Here is a 16,611-nt window from a genome sequence, read left to right as displayed (position 1 = left end):
CTGTATATTGCTTTCTGTGCTGAATTACCACTGTTCTTCATGCCAAATGTAGAAGGGAAAACAGCCCAGTAGCTGCCAGCGAGCCATACATTCCCCTATAGGGTTTTGGCAGAGGAAGAGCCATTTGTACTCCCTGCATGTGTTTGTGTTTTAGCACCAATATCTGTTTTGTTTGAGTCTAGCTTTAAGAGCCAGCAGTGAGCATAGTGGGTTGTTTGATGTGGCAGTGCAGCCTGATTGGATCCATTTCCTGAACTGGATACGATTTGGCCTGGGCTGCATGGTACAGACATGGTGGGGAATGTTCAGGTTCCCTCTTCCCTGCCTGCTGCACACAGCCAGCTCTCATTCTTGATTAGCAGAGGACAGATCTGATCATGGAGAGGGGAGGGGGTTATAGGGACAACTGGATGGAAGTAGCAACATGCATGCCCCGCCCACCTGAGGATCTGTCTTTTTCAGCCATCTATTTCCTGTGTTTGAGGGGTGCAAAATCCACTTGTCACTTAAATCATGCTGGATTGATTACTTTCATTTTACTCCTGCGACTCTTTCATACTCTTGCTTGTGCCTGTAGTTTTTTCCCGTCAACGTTACGACCACGGAAATGTTTGTAATGACCTGTCAAACACACCCCAGTAACGGCTGAAATGGACTCAATGGAACACATTGTCTTTTCGTTGCAATGACCTGTCAAACACACCACAGTAATGGCTGAAATGGGCTCAATGGAATACATTGTCTTTCCGTTGCATCATCTCGACACTTACATCACAAGAAAGATAACTTTATTTTGATGGGTGTTCATTTTTTGTGGAATTGATTTTTTAAATAATTTATTACAGTTGAAATATTTACAAATTAGATGTGCTGTAATGAAAGCAACTTCCGAAAATGTACACTCGGATTATAGTGATATTAGGTCTGATCTCGCAAACAATGTAAAGTATGCATACAGTAGATAGGTGTAATCTCGAGCCAAGTGTGTTGATTTTTAATCAGAGGGTTTCCTGCTATTGACACACTTGTTGAATAATGCAACAGAACGTTACAACAACAGTAATTAACGAGGCAGTCTAGACAGGGCAGGTGAGTGCAGGTAGGCCTAGACAGAGCAAGTTTTTGGTGATTGCAGCCCTGTTCCGCCCCTTTGTTAATTTATTAATATATGCAAATATACCCAGTGTATTTATGCAAATGAGGCACATCTACATTTTATTTTTATACACAATATTAAATACCTGATACCATTCGAAAATGTGCATATATGAGTGCATTCTAAGAAAAAAAAAAGTGAATAATAAATTGAATACCTGAATTCCCACCAAAATCCCTGAACTCCATTAATTATTTGTCTGTGCCAGTAAAATGTTTTATGTGCTATAATTCAGCCAGTATCCGATGGATTGAACAGTTTGGAGTATCTTCATTCGTTGTCCAACTGTTGCATTTATTAGAATTGTTTATAAAACCTTTTTTTAACCATTTTGATAACCGTTGCTAATGAATGAGTAAGAGAAGAGTGGAGGAATTGGAAGAAGAGTGAAATGAGCGGACGTGGAGGTTGACTCACTGGGACGGGCTGCTTTCCAGCTGTTTCCTGTTTTCCCATCACCTCTTTTGCCCCATCCATAGAACAGAGAGGAAGGTCTGCCACACCTCTTCTGGTCTTCGACCAGGTAATCAAGAGGAGCATCCTGTTTTAAAATGGCCTTCACTTTCAATTAATTTACAGTATACGTGCTAATTTAGCGTTAGTGCAGGCTACTGACTGTATTTTGTATTGAAATGCCACATTGCCTACATTTGATAACTGCATTAATGGCCTGGACTGGAGCCTCATACACCTTGATTAGACTAGGGCATTTCCATGTAAAAGGACCCATAAGCACCAACATGTAAAGTTCATAGGAGCATGTCAAATATCAGCTAGGAATAATATTTATTATTATTATTATATATTTTTTTATTATGGGATTTATACATATTTCAACCATTTTCTATCCTAAATATTAGGAATAAGCAAAGGCTTTGATTTCTGGTCAAACAGATGGAAAAGGGGTATTGGAAAACATCTACCAGAACAAGTCTTAAAGGGTATTATAAATACATCAAAACACAATAATTTTGAAGTAAAGACCCCTGCCAACTAATATCAACACTTATTCGTTTTGGAGAAATGATTTACCTTGTTTAAGAATTGGTAACAGAACTTCTGAAAAATCAGTAACGGAATTACTGCATTTGAATTGGCTACAATGGGAAATCATATTAGTCACAAACCACAGTTGGGTCACCTGCAAAGGAAGTGTTAAAACAGTCTGGACAACCCCTCCCTCCACCTTTCTGCTTCGCTCTCTTCTCTCTCCAGTTAATGTCACCTCTCCCGGCTCTTACTGACACCTACCCATGAGCCCTTTCTTTGCATTTACTGTAACCAGCATCCTTACCCACTGAGCACCGACCGATACCGGACGTCCATGGATGTTGAAAAGTAGTTTGATATTTGGTCAGTTCGCCCTGCCTTGATTTCAACGTCGACAGATGTCGTTTTTGGTCCGGACTGACCTTGATTTGGCCCAAACATAGACGTCAATGAGTACGGTTACATTCACACAATAATGCGATTTATTGTGGATAGTCAGATTAATATAATAGTTTGATTTAAAATGTTTACATGCTTTGCAAGAAGAACGATTCCCCTAATAATCCTGTTTACATGGACACATCTGAAATCAGGCTACCTGGTGGCACTGATAAATGCAGAAAATCGCCAATCAAAATAAACGTTCTACCACAGCGAACATGTTATTTTTGGGAAGCATATTTGATTCTGAGTTCGTACATACAGTTGAAGTCGGAAGTTTACATACACCTTAGGCAAATACATTTAAACTCAGTTTTTCACAATTCCTGACATTTAATCCAAGTAAAAATTCCCTGTCTTAGGTCAATTAGGATCACCACTTTATTTTAAGAATGTTAGAAGTTTACATACGCTCAATTAGTATTTGGTAGCATTGCCTTTAAATTGTTTAACTTGGGTCAAACGTTTCGGGGTAGCCTTCCACAAGCTTCCCACAATAAGTTGGGATCATTGTCCATTTGGAAGACCCATTTGCGACCAAGCTTTAACTTCCTGACTGATGTCTTGAAATGTTGCTTCAATATATCCACATAATTTTCCTTCCTCATGATGCCATCTATTTTGTGAAGTGCACCAGTCCCACCTGCAGCAAAACACCCCCACAGCATGATGCTGCCACCTCCGTGCTTCACGGTTGGGATGGTGTTCTTCGGCTTGCAAGCCACCCCCTTTTTCCTCCAAACATAACAATGGTCATTATGGCCAAACAGTTCTATTTTTGTTTCATCAGACCAGAGGACATTTCTCCAAAAAGTAAGATCTTTGTCCCCATGTGCAGTTGCAAACCGTAGTCTGGCTTTTTTATGGTGGTTTTGGAGCAGTGGCTTCTTCCTTGCTGAGCGGCCTTTCAGGTTATGTCGATATAGGACTCGTTTTACTGTGGATATAGATACTTTTGTACCTGTTTCCTCCAGCATCTTCACAAGGTCCTTTGCTGTTGTTCTGGGATTGATTTGCACTTTTCGCACCAAAGTACGTTCATCTCGAGGAGACAAAACGCGTCTCCTTCCTGAGCGGTATGATGGCTGTGTGGTCCCATGGTGTTTATTCTTGCGTACTATTGTTTGTACTGGAATTTTCCAAGCTGTTTAAAGACACAGTCAACTTAGTGTATGTAAACTTCTGACCCACTGGAATTGTGATACAGTGAATTGTAAGTTAAATAATCTGTCTGTAAACAATTGTTGGAAAAATTACTTGTGTCATGCACAAAGTAGATGTCCTAACCAACTTGCCAAAACTATAGTTTGTTAACAAGAAATTTGTGGAGTGGTTGAAAAACGAGTTTTAATGACTCCAACCTAAGTGTATGTAAACTTCCGTCTTCAACTGTATGAAGTTCGTGTGTGAAAACTACTTCTACTACGCATACATTCATTTGTTCCGAACTCACTTCACTCGCACTAAAGAGGGAGGCTCGCTCGGCTGGTGCTAACACATGTGCAGATCAAATACACCGCTGGAACGCCGATTTAAGGTGTTTACGTGTCCTAATAATTCAAAGATTGCTCAGAAAACCAGGTGTTTTAATCAGCTTATGCTTCGATTTTGACCTTACGCCGATTATGATAAGCTGAGTAAGGTGTTTACATGACTATTTCATAATCTGCCTACTTCCATAATCCGTTTAATATCTAATGATTTGTGTGCTTGTAAACGTACTCAATGATTGGTTCAGATTATGAAATCTGAACCAATCATAGAAGTCTATGTTTCACAAGTTTGGAGAGTACAGTAAAGTTTTAAAAATAAGTGTTGAGTACAATAAAGTACATTTTAAAAAGTTACTAGAGTTGAGTATACTAGAGTTGAGTACTCTATAACGTACTGAACTGTACTGTACTCTACTATACTGTACTCTAGTTTGATGTCCAAACCTGTGAAACATACACTGAACAAAAATATAAATGCAACATGTAAAGTGTGGTCCCGTGTTTCATGAGCTGAATAAAGGCCCACCCATGGCTGCACCCCTGCCCAGTTGTGAAATCCATAGATTCGGGCCTAATGAATTTATTTCAATTGACTGATATCCTTATATGAACTGTAACTCAGTAAAATCTTTGAAATTGTTGCATGTTGCGTTTTTATATTTTGTTCAGTGACTGAACCAAATTTGGTATTTTTGTGGGGCGGAGTTCATTAAAATAATAGCCAGTGTGTAGAATAATACCCTAAATGCAAAGGAGGATATTGCATATTTCTAACTTTGTGTACCTATTTAGGATACATGAAGAGAATGACATTCATATCCATAATTATGCATTTCTGTGTAGTACAGGATCAGGGACCCATGATGAAATTCTGTTACCGCAATTCTGTTACCGGGTGTAAATGCACTTCACTTACTGTAGTTCAATAACCAACAGAGATTTTTCAAAGTCCAGTATAGGCCCAGTGTACTATTCTATCATGGCCTGAAGTCATTGTTGACTGAAGCTTCCTCAGCTCTCCAGACTGCTCTCGCCCAGCTCTCCACACTGCTCTCTCCCAGGGCTAGGCTGTTTATCCGAGTGCTGTCAGGGGCCAGTGGCTGACACAGGCCTGCTGCTGTTTTGTGTTGCTGCTGGAGAGGGCCTGATGACAGCAGCCAGCCTCTGGGACATAATGGGAGATAAGGATCCTATAGTCAAGCATATCTGACTGAGTGAGTCATCCTAAGATGGGGTACAGTAGGGGGTGACAGTGTACTGGAGAAGATCTGCAAAGAGGAGTGGAACAAAATCCCTCCTGAGATGTGTGCAAACCTGGTGGCCAACTACAAGAAACGTCTGACCTCTGTGATTGCCAACAAGGGTTTTGCCACCAAGTACTAAGTAATGTTTTGCAGAGGGGTCAAATACTTATTTCCCTCATTAAAATGCAAATCAATTTATAACATTTTTGACATGCATTTTTCTGGATTTTGTTGTTGTTATTCTGTCTCTCACTGTTCAAATAAACCTACCATTAAAATTATAGACTGATCATTTCTTTGTCAGTGGGCAAACGTACAAAATCAGCAGGGGATCAAATACTTTTTTCCCTCACTGTAAATTAATTCCTTTTGATATAGCTACTAGTGGATATGACTGTGATTCCATGTGGTGAACAACTTTTTGTTCCACTTTGACTTATTTCCTTTTTTGACAACAACATCTGCCGCGTTGTGTAAACGTTCAATCCGTTTCAGTCAATAGTCATAGTTCTCACCCTTTTTCCTTTTCCTGTGTGGTTTTATTGCCACAACTCCTGAATTTTCCTTTTGAGTTTTGTTATCTGATGTGTTTGTGTAGTTTTGTGATCACTTTCATTAACTCGCTCTGGATCTGGATGTAACAGGTCATGCTGGTGTTGAGAACTGGGCTGTCTTCAGTGAGGATTGTCTTTCAACATTGTTCAGATATTGTGTAGCTCCTCTTGTTTTCTCAGTATCGTTGCGTTTATTTGGTGAGATCCATGTTGATTACTCCCTGTGACATTGTGGCCTTGTGTATCTGTGAACTGACTACGAGAATGTCTCAGATACCTCTGTTACAATGAGTTTGGTTGTTAAGTGTTGTCTCCAGCCTCCCCTGAACCCCCCGCTCTGTCTCTCTCCTCAGTGCTCTAACTCTTTCACTCTCGTTTTGAATGAATGCTGTAGTCGGGGATTTGAGGCGTGTGGTTGCCATGGTGGTTGAATAAAGCCATCTGGTATGTGGAATGTGGCTGAGAACGTTTTCAGAGACAGACTGAAGGGGGGGCAGTGATTAGTGTGGCGCTCCTGATAAGAGCTAAACAAGTGTGTGTGGCACGGCATAAAGAACCAAGGCAAAACATAAAGGGACGACAATATAAATAACCTATTAGAGAAGAAAAATCTAAAATGGTAGTGAACAAGAATACTTGCATAAAAAGTGTTTTAAAGCATTTATAGAATGTACAAGATTAATCATTGAGAGAGGAAATGGGGAACTCTTGTATTTTAGGCTACATTTAAGTATGACCGAAGGATTATAGTCATGCAATTTGTTGGAGTTTGTGTAGGCCTACTATTACTAAAGGTTTGTAGCCAATCAAATAGCTGGAATCTGTTTTTGTAATATATAGCAGCAGTAGTGGAGTTATGACTTGTTTCTTAACAGTTTCTCAAGTAAACAACCATTTTATTTGGCCAAATTTGCTTAACACACCATAGCTGGTTTTCAGTCATTCCTGACCTAAAGTAAGAGATGCATAAAAAGAAAAGGGAGACTGGGAAGGGAGGAAAAAGTGTTACTGGACGTGCAGTGTTGGTGAGAGTTGCAAAAATATAATGGGTGAAGGGGAGTGTTAGCAGCAGCTGCCACCAGTTTGCACTGATCCATAACCGGCCGTTAACACTAAACAAGCCGTACTCGCCTAGCCACGCTATCCTTGCCATCGTCAGCCAATCCAGTAGGAGCTTTGATTGGTCAGTCACATCGCAATATCGCAGATGATTTGAATAAAGTTCAGCTTTTTCCAACCTTAGTCCTGCCCTGTTAAACTCCCTCGACCAACGGTCCCCCCCCGCCCTCTCCGCTTCTCTCGCTTTCCTTCCATTGAAAATTAATGGCGTCCGATGTTTCACCGCACGATGATGCTTCCAAGTGTAAATCTAAAATGCTTGCTGTGGTAGGGTTCAGTTTTTGTGGAACCGAAGCTCATACTAGAGAAGGGAATAATTGTATCAACTTAAACAGTCCTAGATATTCATTATGTGGAAGGCTGAATCACATCTCTTGCATTTTAGCCATGTGTCAATGCAGAGGGGACAGCCATGTACTAGTCAAGCACTGTATAAAGTGTCACTATCAGTCATGTGACTTCAGATAGTATGCCTACAGCGTGGCATTGATACTCAGGGTCTGCATAGTAAAAGCCATGTGTGCATTTGGGGACATGCTGTCCCTGATGTAGGGATCACATGTGGCTCCCCTGGAAAATTTATTTGGGCAGATGATCCTATGACGCCACTCCCTTGCATGGCATGGAGTAGGAACACGTGCCCTGGCCCTGTGCCCTCCAAGGAGCCGACGACTACCCACCACTATACTGAAGCCCCTCTGCAGCTCTATAGTCAATCAAATAAATGTGTCAGCTGGTTAGGGACCATGTGCTAACTGACCGCTGTTCACAGGGCAAATTCTGCCTCTTTGCACAACACCCCACCTGCATGGCAGTGAGTTTATTTTATGTTGCTTGACAAAAGGACTGTAGTATTCCCTTGTGCTTATTTTAACACAGTGATGGTCAGTCTTAGGTACAGTGCCTTCAGAAAGTATTCATACCCCCTGACTTATTCCACATTCTGTTGTTAGTCTCAATTCAAAATGTATTAAATATCTTATTTTTTCTCAGCCATCTACATGCAATACCCCATAAGTGAAAACATGTTTTTAGAAATTTTAGCAACTTTTATTGAAAATGAAATAGAGAAATACCCCTGAGTCAATACTTTGTAGAAGCACCTTTGGTGGCGATTACAGCTGTGAGTCTTTTGGGGGTAAGTCTTTAAGAGCTTTGCACACCTGGATTGTACAATATTTGCCCATTATTCTTTAAAATAATCTTCAAGATCTGTCGTTGATTGTTGATCATTGCTAGACAGCCTTGCCATATAATTTCAAGCCGAATTAAGTCAAAACTGTAACTAGGCCACTCAGGAACATTCAATGTCATCTTGGTAAACAATTCCAGTGTAGATTTGGCCTTGTGTTTTAGGTTATTGTTCTGCTGAAAGGTGAATTCTTCTCCCAGTGTCTGTTGAAAACCAACTGAACCAGGTTTTCCTCTAGGATTTTGCCTGTGCTTATAGCTGTATTTTTATCCTAAAAAACCCTGTAGTCCTTGCCAATGAAAAGCATACCCATAACATGATGCAACCACCACCATGCTTGAAAATATGAAGAGTGGTACTCGGTGATGTTTTGTGTTGGATTTGCCCCAAACACAACACTTTGTATTCAGGACAAAAAGTTAATTTCTTTGTGACATTTTTTGCAGTATTACTTAAGTGCCATATTGCAAACAGGACACATGTTTTGGAATATGTTTTATTCTGTACAGGCTTCCTTCTTTTCACTCTGTCATTTAGGTTAGTATTGTGGAGTAACTACAATGTTGTTGATCCATCCTCAGTTTTCTCATATCACAACCATTAAACTGTAACTGTGGTCCTCTGTAGCTCAGCTGGTAGAGCACGGCGCTTGTAACGCCAAGGTAGTGGGTTCGATCCCCGGGACCACCCATACACAAAAAAAAAAAAATGTATGCACGCATGACTGTAAGTCGCTTTGGATAAAAGCGTCTGCTAAATGGCATATTATTATATTATTATTTAACTGTTTTAAAATCAGCATTGGCTTCATGGTGAAATCCCTGAGCAGTTTCCTTCCTTTCCGGCAACTAATTTAGGAAGGACGCCTGGGTGTATTGATACACCATCCAAAGCCTAATGAATAACTTCACCATGCTCAAAGGAATATTCAGCGTTTGCTTTTTTATTTTTACACATCTACCAATCAGTGCCCTTCTTTTTTTACACTGCGGCTACTCGCTGTTTATTATCTATTATCTATGCATAGTCACTTCACCCCTACCTACATGTACATATTACCTCAATTACCTCGACTAACCTGTACCCCCGCACATTTTACACGGAACCGGTACCTCCTGTATATAGCCTCGTTATTCATATTTTATTGTTGCTCTTTTATTTTTTACTTTAGTTTATTTAGTAAATATTTTCTTAACTCTTATTTTTCTTAACTGCATTGTTGGTTAAGGGCTTGTAAGTAAGCATTTCACGGTACGGTCTACACCTGTTGTATTCAGCGCATGTGACAAATACAATTTTATTTGATTTCTTTGCGAGGCATTGAAAAACCTCCCTGGTCTTTGTGGTTGAATCTGTGCTTGAAATTCACTGCTCGATTGAGGGACCTTACAGATAATTGTGTGGGGTACAGAGATGGGGTAGTCATTCAAAAATCATGTTAACCACTATTATTGAACACGGAATGAGGCCATGCAACTTATGTGATTTGTTAAGCACATTTTTACTCCTGAACTTATTTAGGCATGCCATAACAAAGGGGTTGAGTACTTATTGACTCGAGACATTTCCGATTTTGCATTTTTTATGAATTTCAAAAATGTTCGACAAACAATTCCACTTTGACGTTGTGGGGTATTGCGTGTAGATCAGTGACACAAAATCTCAATTTAACTATTTTAACAACAAAATCTGGAAAAGAAAAGGGGTGTGAATACTTTCTGAAGGCACTGTACTCAGGAAGCCTGCTGCATTTACTGCCTTCTCACTTATACAGGGTGTTTGGGTTTTGCCTAATTAAAGGATAGTTATGTTTCACTGGGTATCCTCTGTGGTGTAGTTGACTGCAGTCTGGTAACACCTGATTGTTTGAGCACTCCCAGAAGGCAATAGGTAAACACTACAGTAACCAGGACGATCTGTCCACCATGGCTGTGTGTTTGCATTGGAGATGATGAGTCATGCATATCTAGCCCTGTAAATTTACATTAGCTCCTCTTGCTCTGTAAGTTATTTATTCTTTCCAGAGTCAACATTAAGCACTGAATTCACTAGAGTTTCTTCTGTGCATTCTGAGTGGCTGGATACTGGGTCCATGCCCGGGGCATGACTCATCTACTGTCAATGCTTGCACTCAGTCCAGTCGTCCAGTTGGGAGGAGGAGGGTTTAAAGCATCTTAAAATGGGAAGTAGATAGATTATCACCAGGAATGTTTTATGCCAACCACTTTGTATTCTTAGCCATTTTCCTCAATGTATGGATGACAGGGTGACGTCAGGCACTGGCCTATTTACAACATAAACGTATATTTTTACAGAAGCCTGCAGGCTATTGTTCACCGTTTCCTCGACAACAAGTTTACTTTTTCTAAAACTGGAGTGAGACATTGAAGAGAGGCCAAATTAATGCACAAGTGATGTCATATGCTACGTTGAATTAGTGACTTCTTTTTTTGAGACCACTCAAACAGTAATGACTGTCATTCACTCTCCACCTTTAGATTTCTCTTGACACTAATAACAGATGTGTTAAGATAACCAATTCCTTTTTATTGAGATTGATGCATCTGTGCTGTAGTGCTATGCCCTTGTTAATTCCTGTCCTCTTGTCGCACAGAGTGGAGGTTCAGGAAAACTGTGTTCGATGGAAGAAGAGGTTCACCTTTGTGTGTAAAATGAGTGCCAACCCCACGACTGGAGTGCTGGATCCCTCTATCTGTCGGGTCTCTGTGCGGAAGGTAAGTCTGTGTTGACTGATTGGAGACCTCTCTCTTACCAACACACAGCTCTATGCTGTTATTTCTGTGTCTGTGAATATCCGGGGCTACAGTTTCCTGCATGTACCACTGGATTATGTATCTTTCCATGTACTATTCACACCCCTGTTAACTCTCTGTAGCCTCTGTAATCTGATGGTAGATCAGTGCTAAACACACACTCCACTGCATGCCAGACTGCCAAAGTCCTCAGTAGTCATCTCCCTCTTCCTGTTTTCTCTACAGGAACTCAAAGGAGGAAAAACATATTCAAAGGTAAGAGCCCACTCCTCCTGAGCACCCCACCATGTATCCATAAATACATAGAAACAATTTACAGTAGCCTGATGTCAACACACATAAACATTACATTACATTACATTTTAGTCATTTAGCAGACGCTCTTATCCAGAGCGACTTACAGTTAGTGAATACATTTTATTTTTATTTTTTTTTATACTGGCCCCCCATGGGAAACGAACCCACAACCCTGGCGTTGCAAACGCCATGCTCTATCAACTGAGCTACATCCCTGCCGGCCATTCCCTCCCCTACCCTGGACGACGCTGGGCCAATTGTGCGCCGCCCATGAGTCTCCCGGTCGCGGCCGGCTGCGACAGAGCCTGGATTCGAACCAGGATCTCTAGTAGCACAGTTAGCACTGCGATGCAGTGCCTTAGACCACTGCGCCACTCAGGAGCTAAACACTCCTGTTACTCCATTTAAACATGAACATTAGTCACCCCACTTCTACAAACACAAGCAACAACTTTGGCACTCCTCTATAAGCATATGTAAACTATACCATGTTAGATGGGGAACGTTTACAGAGAATGCATACTCAGGTTGCCAGAGACCCTTCCTGTGTTTTCTCACGTTACGCTTCTGGATTTCCTTAAGCTAAATATAACCCCTTTCCTCCTTGGAAGTAGGCTTCCTTAAATACACACATCTGTAAACAGTAGCTTTGAGGAAATGAAACCTGGAGAAAGGGAAATGAGACTCATCTCCTCTTGGATAACCTGAGATTAATATTAAAAACAGGTGGGCTAAATGCCTGGAGCATACACGGTCTGTCTCTACATCCAGTCCCTTAGGGCTATACAACCTAAATGTGAAATTTGATGGCTACATGTATGTCACAGTGTATGCCGGTTTAAAACTACTGTTCTTAAAGGTAAACTCAGTGAAATGATGTGGCCATGAGCAGAACCGCAGATATTGAGATGAGCGAGATGCAAGACCTTGCTCTCACACAGTATCGGCGCACGTGCAAGGGTTCGCTTCATGCTGTTCACAGCGCAGTAGCCAGGGCAACTAAACTGAGCCTCACGCTTCAACACTCTTAGTTTGACCCACAATGCTGTTTACTTTCTTTATCTACGTCATATCGCTGAGTCTACCTTTAATGTAACTGTTGCTCTCCCTCAGCTGGGTTTTACCGACCTAAACATGGCGGAGTTTGCTGGCTCGGGTTCTGCGGTCCGCTGTTGTCTGCTGGAGGGATACGACACCAAGAATACCAGACAGGACAACTCCATACTGAAGGTAAGTGACTGAGCTAGGGTGGGCAGGAGTCAGGACTGTTGACCTTGGGACTTTTTCAGGGTTGGGTTTGGTTTGGTTGAACAGAAAAACGAATATATACTGAACAAAAATATAAACGCAACATGCAACAATTCCAACGATTGCCATGTGTGGGCCTGAGAGGGCATAGGCCCACCCACTTGGGAGCCAGGCCCACCCACTGGCGAGCCAGGCCCAGCCAATCAGAATGAGTTTTCCCCACAAAAGGGCTTTATTACAGACAGAAATACTCCTCAGTTTTATCAGCTGTCCGGGTGGCTGGTCTCAGATGATCCCATAGGTGAAAAAGCCGGATGTGGGGGTCCTGGGCTGGCGTGGCTACACATGGTCTGCGGTTGTGAGGCCAGTTGGACATACTGCAAAATTCTCTAAAACGACGTTGGAGGCGGCATATGGTAGAGAAATGAACATTAAATTATCTGGCAACAGCTCTGGTGGACATTCCTGCAGTCAGCATGTCAATTCCATGCTCCCTCAAAACTTGAGACATCTGTTGTGTGACACAACTGCACATTTTAGTGGCATTTTATTGTCCACAGCACAAGGTGCACCTGTGTAATGATCATGCTGTTTAATCAGCTTCTTGATATGCCACACCTATCAGATGGATGTATTATCTTGGCAAAGGAGAAATTCTCATTAACAGGGATGTAAACAAATGTGTGCACAACATTTGAGAGAAATAAGCTTTTTGTGCGTATGGAACATTTCTGGGATTTTTATTTCAGCTCATGAAACATGGGACCAACACTTTACATGTTGCATTTATATTTTTGTTCAGTAATATTTTATACTGAATGACTTTATATTGAGTGGTAAATGAAATCATCCCTCTGATCACCCACAGTGGCGGTTTTAACATGAAAATGGTGGTGGGGCAAACTCAATCAACAAAGCTCATATGCATTGAAACAAGTACTCTCCACTGGCTACTCATTGAATGCACTAATAACCAATCCCAGAAATTAGTTTTGAGCCACACACACAAACGTTATAACATTCGGGTTATGGCTACTTCCCATGTCTTTAGCTCTTATTGCACGGAAGACCACGGTAGTCGAGCATACTTTCATAGAGTAAACTAGCTAGTAATCGGTCTGCAATATTGCGACACTGTGTGCATCTGCCTGTCTAATATAAAGGGGCCTGGTTAACAATATGCAACGTTTATTACGCTATTCCCTTGCATCAGTCCAATCAAAGTTGCCGGGCATAACACGTTGATTTATCTGTGGCCAATGACAAAGAGCCTTCTTGGGCGGGCACTTCTACTGTAAATCAATGGAGCACTGACCACTGAGGTATAATAAGAACTGGAGACTGCGACCAAGATGTCCGCTCATTATTTTCAAGGTAATCTACACATGTTCGCATACGCCGATTCATGGACCATCTATATCCGGGTTGCATCCGGTTTATATGGACCAACATCACATGCGCACTAGCACTCAGTGCGCACAGGGAGCAGCACGAGCAGGGACGATGGTATCACATTATCCAAAAACATGGTAGACATTGGATGAATATTAAATTGTAATATCTTCGGTGAGTAAAACATTTTTTTTTTTAAACGGCCTTCAGCTACAATTATTTGAATAATTCAATGGATGTTTTGTGCACAAAGGTGATGACTATAGTGTCTTATTAAGAATTTTCAAATCTGACTTCCGTCTATGGAAATTGTCTTTTTCCGGGCATCACTTAAACTGCAGTACTGAAGCAAAACTGTAGGAGCAGTCGAAACTGTGCTTCTAGACCAGAACTCTGGCCCCTGGGCACCGAAGAGGGGCTTTTGCTGGCTAGCTCTCCCAGCAGGTGCTGCAGTGATGTAGTGTCCCCATGAGTGACAGCACCCTGTGCCAACGACACCTACGCTCTGTACTTTCTCTGTCTGCCCCACCACCACACAAAGCACAGAGCGACGCTGAAACTGCTGCATTTTGGAGCTGTCTTACTCAATGAAAATTGACCAAAACAACAATACAGTCGGAAAGCAACCACGTATGCTTTATTAGATCAAGCTATTTAAATTTTTTTTATAATAACATTGTTTGCTAACTGATATGATGTACTGTTGTGACATGAAATACCAGAATTGCATGCAAATATCCTGGCACATGACCACTGATCACCCAGAGCTGTTGATGCCCTGCACCTCAGCGGAACTTTTTATATAGCTACTGCAAACATGACTCGCTGTCTTTTACTTTTTACATTGTAATAAAAGTTGTCTTTGTCTGGATCTTCTCTGAAGGTGACTATCGGGATGACCCTCCTCTCTGGAGATCCGTGCTTTAAAACGTGAGTGACGTGATATATGTTCAAATCTCTGATCTGTCATTCATCATCATACATTTAGTAAATGTGATTCTGTCGCCCCTTTTCCCCACAGTATAACATGTGGTCTGACCAGTCATGTTTTTTGCAGCGCCCCCAGCACAGCCAAGTCCATCTCGATCTCAGGCCAGGACCATACCCTGCAGCTAGACTGTAAGGGGGAGGGCACTGGAACCCCTAACCGGCCCCCTTCTCTGGGCCGTTCCATTAAGCCCAGACCCTCTATCATCAGCTCAGGTATGACATGGCAGAAGGATCCGATTAAACCTGATAAGTGTGGTTGTTTTATGATTATCTCATCAACACTAAACAGTTAACCCAGGTCTGGGACACATGGTGAGGGACTAACTAAATGATGTGTGGTTCTGGTTGATGTCAGGACTTCCAGAGGAGCCAGACCAGACACAGGTGGCCAGCCCAGGAGAAGTGTTCCAGTCGGGCCACTCTCGCAACTCCAGCTACGCCAGCCAGCTGAGCAGGATCTCAGGTGTGTGTGTATTCCTGTTCCCCATCTTCCCTCTCCAGAGGTCATATTTCTTTGTTACTGTATTTGCACCAGTGTCAGTAATGTAAACTCTTGTTCACCAGGATATAGCACAGAGCACTCCTATTCCTCCAGTCTGTCTGACCTCACTCACCGGAGGAACACCTCCACAGGAAGCAGCACCTCTGGGGGCCTGAGTGTGACCGTAGACACCCCCCCAGAGGGGGAGAGGGACATCTGCCGGCCAGAGAGACCCCCTCGCCCCCCATGGCCCATCCTGCCATCCAACAGACCCCCCAGGCAAGACCTCCCACCCACCAGATGTGTTTAGCCCAATGTGTCTGTTTTCACAATCTATGAAACACTCCAATCCATCAGTGAAACACTACTGTTATTGTTCTTTGTATGACTGCTGTTTGTCACTTGCTGTTGAATGACTGGGCCTTTTCCCTCCACCCTGTGACAGGAGGAAGCAGGATTCTGTGGAGAGCCATCCCTCCTGGGTGAATGACACCCGCATCGATGCTGACGATATAGTTGAAAAGATCGTCCAGAGCCAGAACTTTGGTGACATAAGTAACACTGAAGGTATGAAACCTCAAACACCCTGCCCTTTCACTTGTCCAGCACATCTTTGCTGTCTCTTTTGTACATAACTTCCTCTATTGTACTGTGTTTCATTTGGCTCTCTCTTGGTGTGTTTGTTTCCTCTTCAGACAGTAACCTGCGACTGTTTGTCAGTAGAGACGGGACCACTTCCCTGAATGGGCTACGGCTTGGAAACAGGTGAGAACACACACACACACAGACACACACAGACACACAGACACACACACCTCTTACTCTGCCACTTTTTTATTATTTCAGGGTGTCCGCCGGTGTCTATGAGCCTGTTGTGATTGAGAGCCATTAGGACTGGTGAAGATGTGAGTTTGAGTTGAGGCCTCTGTGGTGAAGCTTGTGGACTAACTGTAGAAACATATGGTAGTCATCCTGGAGCACCAGCTCAGCTGGTTGCCATGAGAGGATGACCGTACCGCACAGTTCTCATGTTTAGTTGTGGGTCTGTTTACCCTATGGGGTTTGATTGATTGTAAACTGTTCTGTTTTTGTCTGGTAATTTTGCACTTTATTTCTAATGTGTTGTTGTACTCCCAGAAGATGTGGCTTAAGTCTGATCTCAGTTCAGCTGTATGTTGTTACAGTCTCTTTGTTTCCATGGTAAATGTCTTGTCCTGTTGATCAGGAAGTGACATCATGC

The 16,611-nt window shown here is 42.2% G+C and overlaps 1 protein-coding gene across 1 annotated transcript in view; it reads left to right on the top strand.

Moving 5' to 3' along the window:
• Positions 1–16,263, top strand: part of eeig1a (estrogen-induced osteoclastogenesis regulator 1a) — a gene marked incomplete at both ends in the record, with an annotated part of 28,614 nt that extends 12,351 nt beyond the window's left edge. Inside the window, 10 exons of the mRNA XM_084180526.1 lie at positions 10,804–10,924; positions 11,189–11,218; positions 12,374–12,490; positions 14,784–14,830; positions 14,958–15,103; positions 15,246–15,353; positions 15,455–15,650; positions 15,817–15,938; positions 16,067–16,136; positions 16,218–16,263. Of these exons, the coding sequence (XP_084036652.1) occupies positions 10,804–10,924; positions 11,189–11,218; positions 12,374–12,490; positions 14,784–14,830; positions 14,958–15,103; positions 15,246–15,353; positions 15,455–15,650; positions 15,817–15,938; positions 16,067–16,136; positions 16,218–16,263 (1,003 nt within the window). The remainder of the gene's footprint in view (positions 1–10,803; positions 10,925–11,188; positions 11,219–12,373; positions 12,491–14,783; positions 14,831–14,957; positions 15,104–15,245; positions 15,354–15,454; positions 15,651–15,816; positions 15,939–16,066; positions 16,137–16,217) is intronic.
• Positions 16,264–16,611: the final 348 nt, after the last annotated feature.

Source organism: Coregonus lavaretus, assembly GCF_964263955.1.
Source record: "Coregonus lavaretus genome assembly, chromosome: 17".
NCBI classification, from domain to species: domain Eukaryota; kingdom Metazoa; phylum Chordata; class Actinopteri; order Salmoniformes; family Salmonidae; genus Coregonus; species Coregonus lavaretus.
The sequence above is the reverse complement of the archived record's forward strand: the minus strand, read 5'-3'. Positions and strand labels throughout refer to the sequence as shown.